Raw genomic sequence first — 13,620 nt, forward strand, 5'->3', positions numbered from 1 at the left:
GTGTGTGTGTGTGTGTGTGTGTGTGTGTGTGTGTGTGTGTGTGTGTGTGTGTGTGCTGGATGACTTTTTATTGTTCTGGCAACAGTAGAACACTGCCACTGTCTGTCTAAGCCATTGCACACATGTAATACCAAACCACTTTCCAAAACCCTGGACTCTTTACCTTCTGTTATCAATAATGCTCTAGCCATCTCCTTCTAGAACCAAGCAAGAAGGGTCAGTATCCTAGGAGAGACAGGAACCTTGAACTTGAACATCATCTGGTATGATGTACAGCAATTTTCATATCTGTATTAACTTTCATATTGTTTTGATTGGAATGTTTTCCTACCTGGATTCTGCAATGCTTTAACAAAGACTTGTATGCCTACCTCTTAAGCTTGATAAAATCGGACAAAGTGAATAAAAAACCATGATTGGAAAAAAAATAAAATACTATTTAAAAAAAAAATAAGAACCATGAGGGATGGAGGATATGACACATTTAATGTTCCATGGTGGTTTGCAGGGGAATCCTCCTGTGAATCCTCCTACAATAAATATCAGTATTTCCCCCAGCTCATTAATAAGCTTTTCTGAAACTGCCTTAATTTGTTGAGGAAAAAAAAGAAACAACCCTGTCTGCACTTTGTACTGAAATAAATATTCTTTTGTGATGTGTCCCTTGCAAAACTTTGAAGCCTGATGGGGTAGCTGATTCAAATGATTTTTCCCTATCCACGTAGGATCTCACAGTGTCATCGTGTGGTCTTTGTAGCTTATTATCATAATTGTTATCTGCATCAGAATATATTAAATGAAGAAGAGAGGAAAAGAGCAGGAAGCTTTTAGAAAGGACATATTATAAGCTTAATGGGTACAAAAGACGGATACTTTGCATTGTTTGGCGTGTACTATGCCACAACTGTGAACTTGCTAATACTGATGTTACTTTGAAAATAACTGTACCCACAGTGGTCAGAGGTGGAAACTCTTGGGACTTTACTGTAAAGCACTGCCTAGAATAGTTTGAAGCTCTGCAAAAATGACTATGCTGCCAGGTCAGCAATCCACCATGCATGGGGGACGGCACCAGTAGCCCATGAGGAGTGCAGATAGTGAAGTAAGTGGATGTGACTGTTGATGGAGTGGACAGCCTTACGAAGGTAATGACAGGATCCTCTTATCTCAAGATTCCTCCTTAGATTTTCTCCTTTAAACAGGAAAGTTTCCCACCTGGCAAAGCTAGGTCCACGGTCTCTCATATGTCTTGAATAATGAGGGCATTCTAGTACATGAACTGGCCATTCCAAAGAATGACCTTCAACTGGGAGCAGAACTAAGGAAGTCTGATCGATTAGTCGATGACTTTCAGATCCAAGCCTAACAAAATAGTCTGAGGTTGTTACAACCTTCTTCCTTCTTTCACAACAAATTCCTCTGAGGGCTGCAGGAAACCCTAAAATGTTTTATGATTAATCTTAACGTCACTATCATCAAGCGTCCATGAGTCTGCAGTGTTGGTGATCAAGGAGTGAAACCGCTTCCGTTTCTTTTTAAAGGACCAGACATTTTCCCAAGTAATATTTGTACAAAGGTTTAAATGACTCTTTTGTGCTAATCCATGGTTCTGGAAAGTCTAAGAAGACAGTAGTGAGCTTCTGTCAGTACTGGTGCAGAGGATGCTAAAAGCCCCATCCTGATTCTATTACTCTCTCATGGCATCCAAAGGTGACCCCAGTTCATGCCCTTGTCTGTTCATTCAATGATTACTCAATTAGACATTGTGCAGAGACTTCAGGGTGGTGGACTATGGAAGGACCAACAGATTTATAGCTGGTACCATGCTTTCCATGATATCTGATCTTGATAGTTCCTATGACCACTTCTTATGTGTATGCGTGTGTGTATACATACATGTATATGTCTGTGTGTATATATATAGGTATACACATATACATATGGATATAATTTAGCTTTTTATAATTTTGTAATCACAAATACTATCCGTCCTCACTCTGAGGAATGTTAATGGATTACTATAGTTATACACACGTATATACATACACACACATACACATACACATACCTGTTTCTGCATAACTGTCTTAATAAGGAAGGCCTTTATCTCCTTGTTAGGATTTTTTGTACTCCTCTCACCATGGAATCTTAGTCAACATTTCACATTTAGAATCCCCAGGGGAAAGAAAATATAAGTACCTCCAGGAGGCGTGTTTTGATTCATCCCTTGAGAAAATAAATGAAGACAAGTTTCCTGGCACTTGCCAGATAACTGGCATATATCCCATAAAGGTTAATTGTCCTTTGCTTTTTGTTTTCACCCTTAAAACAATCCAAGAATGTCTCTCCATCTTTATCCAATAACAACTTCACAGATAAAGTGTCCATCTAGGCCAGGACAGTGCTTTAGTATGTTACATCATAGATAAGACCTTCCATATCCCCCTGGTAAGCTGGGTACATCTGGGAACATTCCACTCTCATGTGCTCATCCCTCTCAAAAAATTATTGCACTCAAAAACAAAGATCTGAAAGGAGAAATAGCAGATAACACCTGGCTTCCCCAATCACCATCCTGGAACCCAAAAGAGTGATCAGCTCTGACCCTCATCAGAGATGGAAATGTTCAAATACAAAAAGGGAAATCTGGGAAGCCATCTTTGGACCTGTCATACCGCTACCCCAATTCAGACATGGATTTAGAAGGCTGCAGCATTCCAATCCTATCTTCAGCCTTCCTGAGGCCTTAGTTGAATATATGTAACACACTTTAATAAATCTCCTTTTGGACATGTAAATCTTATGCATGGGTTTAGTTTTCCCCTCCCCAGAGGAACAGAGTGAAAGGATTGAGAGAGAGAAGGATAAACAGGGGTGGAAATAGGATGGAGGGAAATATACAGTTAGTAATCCTACCTGTAAATGTGAACTCATCTATAAAATGGAAGTAGATAGGAGAGTGGGTTAAAAACCAAAATCTTGCAAAAACTGGGGCAGAGTTTTTACAGCAAGTTTCTTTGATAAAGGCCTCATTTCTCAAAAGTATAGAGAATGGAATAAAATGTATAAGAATAAGAGTCATTCCTCAGCTAGTAAATGGTCAAAGGATATGAATAGGCAGTTTATAGACAGAAATCAAAGCTATTAATAGTCATATGAAAAAAATGTTCTAAATAATTTCTGATTAGAGGAATGCAACTCTGACATATCATCTCACACTTACCAGATTAGCTAATATGACAGAAAAGGAAAATGACAAATGTTGGACAGGATGTGAAAAAACTGGGACACTAATGCACTGTGGGTTGAGTTGTGAACTGATCCAACCAGCCTGGAGAGCAATTTGGAACTTTGTTCAAAGGGTTGCAAAACTGCATATCCTTTGTCCCAGCAATACCACTACTAGGTCTATACCCCAAAAAGATCCCAAAAAAAGGAAAGGACCTATATGTACCAAAATACTTATGGCAGCTCTTTTGTTGTGCAAAGAACTGGAAACTGAGGGGATGCCCATCAATTGAGGAACGGCTGAACAACTTGTAGTATGTGATTGTGACGGAATACTATTGTGCTGTAAGAAATGACAAGGGGGGGGCGCAGCTAGGTGGCACAGTGGATAGAGCACTGGCCCTGAAGTCAGGAGGACCTGAGTTCAAATCCGGCCTCAGACCAAACACTTGACACTTACTAGCTGTGTGACCCTGGGCAAGTCACTTAACCTCATGACAAGGAGGGATGCTTTTGGAAAAACCTGGAAAGACTTACATGAACTCATGCAAAGTGAAGTGAGCAGAACCAGGAGAACACTGTACACAGTAACAGCAATATTGTATCGTGATTAACTGTGAATGACTTAGCTATTCTCAGCAATACAATGATCTAAGATGAAGAAAACCGTTTTCCACCTCCAAAGAAAGAACTGATAGAGTCTGAATGAAAATCGAAGAATAATTTTTTAACCTCCTTTACTTTTCTTGGTTTTTTTTATGGTCTATTTTCTTTTGCAACATGACTAATATGGAAACATGTTTTGAATGACTGCACATATATAACCTATATCAAATTGCTTGCCTTCTCAATGAGGGAGGAGAGGAGGAAAGGAGGGAGAGAATTTAGAACTCAAAATTTTAAAAAAATAAATGTTAAAAATTGTTTTTACATGTAATTGAAAAAAAGCAAAATACATTTTTTAAGATTCCTCCTCCCCAGTGTAGACACAAGTTGCCACATCATCGTTCATTTGGTGAACTGTTTGTTGTCATATGAATTGAAATGGGTAGGAGAAACTAAGCAAGCCTCACTTTTAAAAACTCCCTGAATTCAAGGAGCCTTTATTTCAATGGCTGTCATAAGAAACCCTAACTTAATTCCTCAGCTGGACTCAACCATGTGCTTTTCCTTCATGATGGCTTTGCTGATGGGGTGGAGACAGAAGAGAGAAATTCCCATCCCCTCCTACCCAATCCACAGTTTGGTTCTAACAAGATTAGCACCTTCACTTCCAAATTCTCAGTCCCCAGTCAGTGGACAGAGAAAAGCTAGATCCACAGACTTTGACAATCCTCAGAGGGAGTTCCCTGACCCTTATAAATGCAAATGAACCAATTCAGGTCTTATATCCTTTACTGAAAGGATAAGGGGGAGCAATCAGGTGGTGCAATGGATAGAGCACTTGGTTTGAAATCAGGAAGACTCATCTTCCTGAGTTCAACTCTGGCCTCAAACACTCTCACTAACTGTGTTACTCTGGGCAAGTCACTTGACCTTGTTTGCCTCCTTTTCCTCATCTATAAAATGAGCTGGAGAAGGAAATGGCAAACCACTTCAGTATCTCTGCCAAGAAAACCCCAAATGGGGTCATGAAGAGTTAGACATAACTGAAAACGACTCAACAACAAATCTTTACTGCAAACTCAAGGCCTGAAAGTGACACATCCTTATAAAATGTGGCCCTTCAATAAGCTCTCATTTTCTCTGTAACCTTTTCATTAGGCTGAGTGAGGGATTCAATTGATCCTGGGTCTTTTGATCTCTCTCTCTCTCTCTCACACACACACACACACACACACACACACACACACACACACTCTCTCTCTCTCTCTGTCACACACACACACATACACTTCACATGTCTTGATTTTTGCTGTTGTTTTGGTTTGAACCTGTTATTTTACTAGCATAAGAAACTCCCAGTAACGCCCTTTCTTACCAGTGTAGATGGGTAATTCCCAATTTTTCTAAGTTACCAATGATCTCTTTGTTTCCATATCAGATATCTTTTTCTCAGTCCTCATCCTTGATCTCTCTGTAGCATTTGGCACTCTTGACCACCCCGTCCTCCTGCATACTCTCTCTTCTTGGGGTTTTCATGACACATTCTTCTCCCTTGGTTCTCTCACCTGGCTGATCACTCTCTGTAGTCTGGATCTTTTTCTTTATGATGCCCCTAAATCTAGGTGCTCCAAGGATCTCTCCAGGATCTTTGTCTCTTCCCTCTCTTCATCCTCAAGGCAACCTCATCAGCGGTCCATGGATTTAACTCTCATCTCTCTGCAGGTGATCCTCAAATCTATATATCCAGAAAGTCTCCGAAGTGTCTGTCCTGCATCATAAACTGTCTAGTGGACATTTCAAATCAGATGGCACACAGACATCTCATCCCCCAGTCTAACCCTCCTCCTAACTCTTCTATTGCTGTTAAAGTCACCCCCATCCAGTCTTTGGCATTATCCTCCACTTCTCCTTTTCCCTTCCTCCCTTATCCAAACAGCTGCTACAGCCTGATCCGTTTATCTCCTTGACATCTCTCATATCTGACCTCTACTCTTGGCCATCCCCTTAAGTGAGCCCTCATCATCTATTTTTTAAAATTTATTTTATTTTTAATTTATGGAATAAAACAAGCATTTCCATAACCATATAATAAAAAATATGATTGCACATGAAACTGCAAATCTACTATACACAACGTGCTATTCCTTTCAAATACACAACAAAATTATCATGTACATTTTTTTTTCCTTTTTTTCTCCCCTACCCCCTAATCCCTGCCCTAGAGATGGCTACCATTAGACACAAAAAGGTGTATATATATGTAAAATTATTCTACACATACTTCTATTTATGAGTTCTTTCTCTGGATGCAGATAGCATCTTTCTTCATATGTCCTTTGTAGTTAATCTGTATATTTATAATAGACAAAATAACTTATTTGCTCAAAGTTGTTCTTAAAAAAATATTGTTGTTATTACATACAATGCTCTCTTGGTTCTGCTCACTTTGCTCTTCATTATTTTGTGCAAGTCTTTACACGTTTTTCTAAAATCACTGAATTCATCATTTCTTATAGCACAGTAGTACTCCATCATAACCATATACCCCAACTTGTTCAGCGATTCCCCAATTAATGGGCATCCCTGCAATTTCCAGTTCTTTGCCACCACAAAGAGAGCTGCTATAAATATTTTAGAACAGAGAGGCACTTTTCCTTTACCCCTAATCATCTGGTCTCTCCTTACCTCAATACAACCTACACACAGATGCCAAAAATATTCTGTTAAGCACAGGTCTGACCAAGTCACTCCCCTTCTCAATAAAGTCCTGTAGCTCCCCATTTCTACCTGAATAAAATATAAATTGCTCTGATTTTTAAAGCCCTTCACAACCTGGCTACAATCTACCTTTGCAGTCTATTCCCCAACTTTCTAGTATAATTAACTGACCTTCTAGCTATTTCTCATCCATGATACTCCATTTCCCATCTGTGTACTTTTGCAATTATTAAGCATCTCCTATGTGCCAGACACTGCAGAAAGCAAGATAAATATGAAATGGCCTCCATATTACCTCCACTTTACAGAAGACAAAACTGAAGTTCAGATACAGGAAGAGACTCTCACAGCGCCAAGAGGTTGATAACAAGACTCAATGGAACAAGTTCTGGAGTTGGGGTCAGAGGACCCAGGTTCACATGTAAGCTCTTCCTCTTACCTGTATGACTTTGGGCAAGTCATTAAAATCCTCTGGGTCGGTTTCTTCATCTATAAAAGGAGGAGGTTAGACTGCATGACCTTTCAAGTGGGTTTCTAACTCTAATATTCTATGATTCCATGTCCGTCAGCCTACCTCCGCCTTTGGAAAATAGCATTTTACTGGTTTTTATGTGTCTCACTTGTTCCTTTTTGGTGCATGATGGGTAAAAAAAAAAAGTGACAACAACACGTTAATGACACAGTAGCTTTAATTTCTATCTGGAAACCTGTGGCATGATCTAAGGCCATATCCAAATGAATGGGCATGTCTTCATGCTCCATCTGCTCCTAAAATGTACTATTTGCATTCCAGACCACAGAGTGGTTCAAAAACAACAGATTTTTCTTGGCAGTTCCTGCGCATAATGCATAGAGATGAGTATACAGCTACCCCTGGAAAAGTGGTGGAAAAAAAAATAACCATCAGTTCACAGCACCTATCAACTAGCTAGTGGAAGCCATTCACAACAAACATGAAACATGAAGGGTCTACCCAAATGTTTCACTTGCACTGTTGGGTTCCCACGTGTAACATGACTAAGTTCTGCTGGAGATACTGCAAACATCACACGGATAACTGAGATCCAGAGATAAACCTCAAACCTTGTGTTACCCATTAGTTTCAATTCCTCTTCTTCCAAGCAACTTTTAATTGAATTGTTAACAAGTAGGACGATCAACTGGTTGGCTTCTCATCAGTCCTTCCAGCCAAAATTGCTTCTTCCTGGCCTATATTCAGGTATCTCATTAAACTTTGGGGAAACATATTGTTTCCATAAGGCCTATGTTAAGATGAAAATGTTAGATACGGCACACTAGGAGCAGGGGAGATACGAGAAGAAAGGCTAGGAAATAATTCAAATCAATAAGCATTTATTAAGTGCCTACTATGTGCCAGACACTGAGGAGACAAAGACAAAAATGAAACAGTTAGTACCTGCCCCCAATTAGCTTACATAGGTGGGAGGAAGAGGTAATAATATGTAAACAAAAAAATCAAATGCATAATACAGGCAAAGTAATTTCTATATGGGAGGGCACTAGCAACTAGGGAATGCACGATATGTTTCTTAGAAGAAGGGGTATTTGAGCTGAAGTCTGAAGGAAAGCAGGAATTCTAGAGGATGGAAATAAGGAGGAAATGTATCCCACGCATGTCACCATTGAGACAAAGACATGGAGACAGGGGATGGAATATTATATAATGGTAACAGCCAGTAGGCTAATTTGTGTGGGGTGCAATGTGTGTGGAGGAGAGTAATATGCAATTAGCCGAGAAAGTTGGGCTGGAATTAGGTTGTGAAGGGCTTTTGAAGCCAAACAGAGGAGCTAGCATTTTTTTCCTAGAGCCATAGAAAGCCAGTGAAGCTTCCTGGGCAAGGGAATGGCACAATGAGAGCCATGATGCAGGAATACTGGTTTGGCAATTGTGTGGCAACTGAATTATAAAATAGAAAAATTGGAGATAGGGAGAGCAGTTAGAAAGGTATCACAATAGTTTAACCAGGAGACGATGAGAGCCTGAACTGGGGTAGAGGCTGTGTGAGTGGAGAAATGAAAATTACTGTGGAAGAACAAGGGCCAAGACTTAGGAATCCGTTAGGTGTGACAACTGAGGGAAGGGAAAAGTCAAGGATGGCTCCGGGGAGGAAGATACTCTTCACAGAAACTGGGAACTCTGGAAGAGAGATGGGAACTAGGGAGTACAGATAATGAGTTCTGTTCGGACATGTTGAGTTTGAGATCCCCAATAGACAGTTAGTAATGTAGGACTGAAGTTCAGGAGAAAGAATAGGGCCAGATATAACCATCTGAGAGTCACCTGCATATAAAGGTGAAAGCTGAACCCATGGAAGTCAATGGGATCGCTGAGAGAGCAGGGTAAAAGGAAGAGAACTGAACCTTGGCATCCAACTAACATAGGAGGTAGAAAGAGAAGCAATGAGACAGTTGAGAAGGAAAATCAGGAAAGAGTAGTATTATGAAAACCTAGGAAGGAAAGGTTGCCGAGGAGGAGAAAGGGTGGTCAACAATGCCAAATGATGCAGAGAGGTCAAGAAGGATAAAAATTGAGGGAAAAAAAAAGGCCATCAGATTTGGCAATTTAAAGATAATCACTGACCTTGGGGCTCGCAGTTTAAATGGAATGTTAACCCTTCCAGTGTGGCTTCATATTAGTATAGCTTTGTTTGTTATCTCCCTGATGGACAGTAAGACCCTGAGGCACTGGGGGCATAAGATTAGCAAACTTTATCAGGAGAGGGAAAAATCTGGAACACAGGTGCCCCCCTGACAAGAGAAGCAGGCCAAGATGAGACGGCATCCTTGCCAGACTAAATAGTAACCCTGAAAGTACTGGCAGAGAAGGTTTGTCTATTGAAGACAACTTCATCTACTCCACAATCCTGCCTGCAGCTGGCCATGAAACATAGGTTCATAATAATGACAGGTACTAAAAAGGAATGTGTTCAAGGCTGCTTATGCTTTAATGATATGGAAGATATACATTTGTTGTGCTTTGATATTTTTGGCGCCAAGAAGCCAACCAGTGGCCTCGAAACGATGGTTTTAATCATCTGGATAAGAGATGCCATATGAGTCTTTTCAAACAAAGTCTTGATTGTAGACAAGTGATCTACGATCCTAAAGCTGAATTAACTGTAATAATATTCAAAAGTACATTCTGGTAACTAACACTACAGCAGGGATACCAGACTATTTTATGCTTGGAGATGCCTTGAAAGGAGCCAGTGGGAAAAAAATGCACAAATAGTGATGACAATGATGCAAATAAGAGTAAGCCCTACATGAAAAAGAAATCCCAGTGGAGTTCATTTACCTATAAGAAAGTTTATTTGGCCTCTATTTTAATAGAGAAATATGAAGAAATAATTTAGTTGAAATTATGTTAATACTGTAAATGATCATAATTTCATAGTAGACAAATACCTGTTTCCTTGCAAACATTTAAGATCACATATGTTTAACACCATCACAGAACTGACTCAGCACAGAGTGATGAGAAGCTTCAATGATCTGCTAAGTCACAATTTCTGATGACCATCCCAAGTTGCCTTAGATTCATACTTCCTCCACCAAGGTCTCTTGATTGAATTCTAGCCTGATTTTCACAACTTGCCTGCACAAAAGAAAATGCATGCTTCCTCTGCCTATGCTCCAGACAAAAATTTCTAATTGGCCCTTTCAAGAAGATTCTGTGGGAAGGGCAGGAAAAAGAGAATGAGCTTTAAGAACTTTGCACTCAAAATTCCACAGAATAGCAGCTCTCTCTAGACTCCACCCATTGTCTTGGTCAGGAAAGGTATCTCAAATAGACTACAATAGCAATGAAAGAAAACACACAAATCTATATTTAAATACTTCAACAGCAACAACGACAACAACAACAAAACACTTTGACTGAAATAAAAAATGTTTAGAAGAAAAAAAAAATCCCTCACTAGATAGGTAAGTAGCCATTGAAAAGAAATTGCTTAATCAACCCAAATGAGGTTATGCTGTCTACATTAACTGTAATGTATAATAAGGGATCTGAAGGTAATACTCAAATATTTGAACTCTAATTTTACAAGCAAGTACTTCCAGCACACGCTAAAACAATATTACTGTATAAGTGTGAAAGATGGCACCGTATCCTGGAACATTTATCAGGGAGTCAGCGTCTATTAGTCTCTCCTCAGTCTAATTGCCATGCATTAGGCAAGCTTTTTTTTTTTAAAGGGGTAGTTAACCCTTAATCTCTGGGAAAAAAAAAACCCGCCCCCACCACTATGTTAACATTTAGGAACACAAATAAACTGGGCAGTCACGGTAACACCCCTATGCCTGCCTCCCATGTAAGTTATATGGTTGTGGGAAATGAAGTTAAGCCCATTATTATCCCTGTTTAAAGTGGGAAGCCAGCCCGGCAACAGCAATCCTCATTCCCAGTTCTCTCTGGGTCTAGCAGGACTCCGAACAGCCCTGTACAAAGCCTAGGGTGTAGCGTCTCCAGATCTCTTTGCCAACCTCTTTGCAATGCTCTTTGCAATGCTGACCCGCAAGTTAGGAATTAAACTCAGAGAGCACAGTGACAAAGAAATACACGAACGCACACAAAAGGAAAGGTAGCCGCTTCCCCGCCCCGCTTACCTTTGACTTGACTTTCATACTCGGCTATAATCTCTTTGTCCTTTTTGAATCTGCTCGGGGTGGACATTATCCAGTCGTTCCGGGGGGGGATGGGGGTTAAAAAACGGGCAAGTTCTGTTCAATGGTCATAAACCACAGTGTCCTCGGAGAGGCAGAGTTTTATACTCCCACACGCCGGGGTTTCCAGCAGCAGCACCAGCAGGAGGTAAAAGAGGAGGAGGTCGAGGAGGAGGGTGCGAGGGAGCTGGAAGCCGACTACTAGATTAACCCAGGTGCTGGCACCATCTCCTCCCAGACTGGGCTGCCGTACGCGATCAGATGAGGAAAGGAGAGCCGGGGGGCTTGAGGACCGAGAAGTGTGGCAAACTCCAGCGGGAGAGCCGCCAGTAGGGGGGCGGGGGGCGTCTCCCACCTCCGAAACCCCACCCCGGACCCTGCCCACTTCCTCTACAGCCGCCGGGTCACGCCGGCTCCCTTCACCATTGTTAAGCCTGGCTCCGGAGAAAGCTTGCACGGAGGTTCCCCGGAGGTTTGGAAACTGAGCCAGGTAGCTAGTTCCCAGCCTCCCCAGTTGGAAAGAAGAGACGCCCACAGTGGAGAAGGGGCCCTGCTTGCCACCCACCCCTCTCTTTCCTTGCAGGCTAAGCAGGCACGAGCTCTAGTACTAAACTAGTCCCAATTTAGTTGGGGATGCTGCCGCCGCCGCCGCCGCCTCTGGTTTTTCCTCCCCCGAGGAAACACTGTTGCTACTGCCAGGGCAGGAACGAAAAATGAGGATGAGGATAAAGGCAGACTCAGGCTCCCCAAGGGCGCGCTCTGCCCGAATCAGATTGCAGCGGCCACAATCTGGAGAGAGCGCAGAGTGCAGCGCCTAGTCCTCTGCTCCTGCCGGCTCCTGTGCCGCCGCCTTCTTGTCCTCGTTCCCCTTTTCCCCGCTGCCCCAGCGAGGCTGCGGGTGACACATGTACACGCACGCACAGCAGGGGGAGCGCCGCCTCGGGTTGCAGCAAAGTTGCCTGCGTTCGCGCGCGCGCGCGCCAGAGCGCGAGCGAGAGAGCGAGCCTGCAGGAGATACACGCCCTGCAGCTGCGCCTCCCCTCCGGCCCGCCCGGGATTGAGTGCGCGCGCGGACGCAGCCGCCAGCCTTCTATGCGCGGCACAGCAGCGTCCTCCCCGGCCGGCAGTGGAGCAGCAGGCGGGCCGACGATGGAGCGCAGTGGGGAGAAGGGAAGGGAAGGAGGCTGGCGTTGCCTCCCATTCCCCACCCCTCCTCTCCAACACGCGAGGAAACACAGGGCTTAACGGCGAAGATGGATGGCTCCGGTGGCCAACCGCAGCCCAGCTTTTCTCGCCCAGCTCTACGCCCTCCAGCGCCGGTTTCCCTCCCGGGGAGACGGCGTCTCGGATGCGGCTGCTCGATGGCTTCCGAGCCCTGGGAGCTTGTGATGCGTGAAACTGGTACCGGCCGGGGGTGACCCGACGGCGCTGACTGTCCTTTGCTCGAGGTATAGCGAACTCCTGGCAGGGTTCAGAGGGAGACCCATCCTGCAGAAACACAAGCAAAGAGAAAGTCTCCAAGTGTGTTAGGCAGAAATATGGTTCCAGGGTGTTGCCCCTCTCTTCTCACGTCTTGTCTCTCGGCGCCTCGATCACAAAGTTATAGGATCTCCTAGTTGAAGGGATCTCTGAAGGTCATCCGGTTCGATCTGTACCTAAATATAATTCCCCCTTCAAGAGTTATGAAGATCCTCTTTAGCGGGAAATGCACTGCTTCCAGCGCTTAGCAAAGTGCCTGACACATAGTAGGTGCTTTATCAATGTTGACTGATTGATCGCTCAATGAAAATTCCCATTACACATTGTTGGAAGTGTTAAGTAGTTTTTGGTCTTAGTTCTGAGACAAATAATCCTTCTTCCATGTGACAGCCTTAAAATAATTGAAAACATCCAGAGTCTCCCCCTCGACCCCCCTCTCTTTTTCAGTTTAAGCATCCCCAGCATATTTAAACCAAGTCCACAAACCATTCGTTTAGCACCTATGGGCCAGGTAGTGTGGTAAAACGTGAGGAAAAACAAAAGCAAAAATAGCCCCTTCCCTCAAGAAACTCACAACTCTAATGGGGGATTAGGTGATAGAAAAGGCAAACAACTATGAACAAACAAGATGTAGATAGAATAAATTGGAGATAATCTCAGAGGGAAGGCACTGACTGTAGGGCGAAGAGGTTGGGGAGGGCGTGCAAAGGCCTCTGTAAGAAGGTAGGATTTAATCCGAATCTGGAAAAATGCCAGGAGGGATGGCATTCCAGGAATGGGGGGGACAGCCAGTGAAAGGCAAGGAGTCTCAAGATGGACTGTTGTATGAAAGAGCAAAAGGCCAGTATGGCTGGATTGGTGGATCACGGAACAAGTTAAGGGAAGAAAAACGTATGAAGA

General features: G+C 42.8%; 1 protein-coding gene across 2 annotated transcripts in view; it reads right to left on the reverse strand.

Moving 5' to 3' along the window:
* Positions 1 to 11,984, reverse strand: part of SRGAP1 (SLIT-ROBO Rho GTPase activating protein 1) — a 315,572-nt gene extending 303,588 nt beyond the window's left edge. For both annotated transcript variants that reach the window (XM_027854191.1, XM_027854190.1), the window contains exon 1: positions 11,185 to 11,984. In XM_027854191.1, the coding sequence (XP_027709992.1) occupies positions 11,185 to 11,251 (67 nt within the window). In that variant the 5' untranslated portion in view covers positions 11,252 to 11,984. The remainder of the gene's footprint in view (positions 1 to 11,184) is intronic.
* Positions 11,985 to 13,620: the final 1,636 nt, after the last annotated feature.

Source organism: Vombatus ursinus, unplaced genomic scaffold, assembly GCF_900497805.2.
Source record: "Vombatus ursinus unplaced genomic scaffold, bare-nosed wombat genome assembly UNPS02010320.1, whole genome shotgun sequence".
In the NCBI taxonomy this organism is placed as follows: domain Eukaryota; kingdom Metazoa; phylum Chordata; class Mammalia; order Diprotodontia; family Vombatidae; genus Vombatus; species Vombatus ursinus.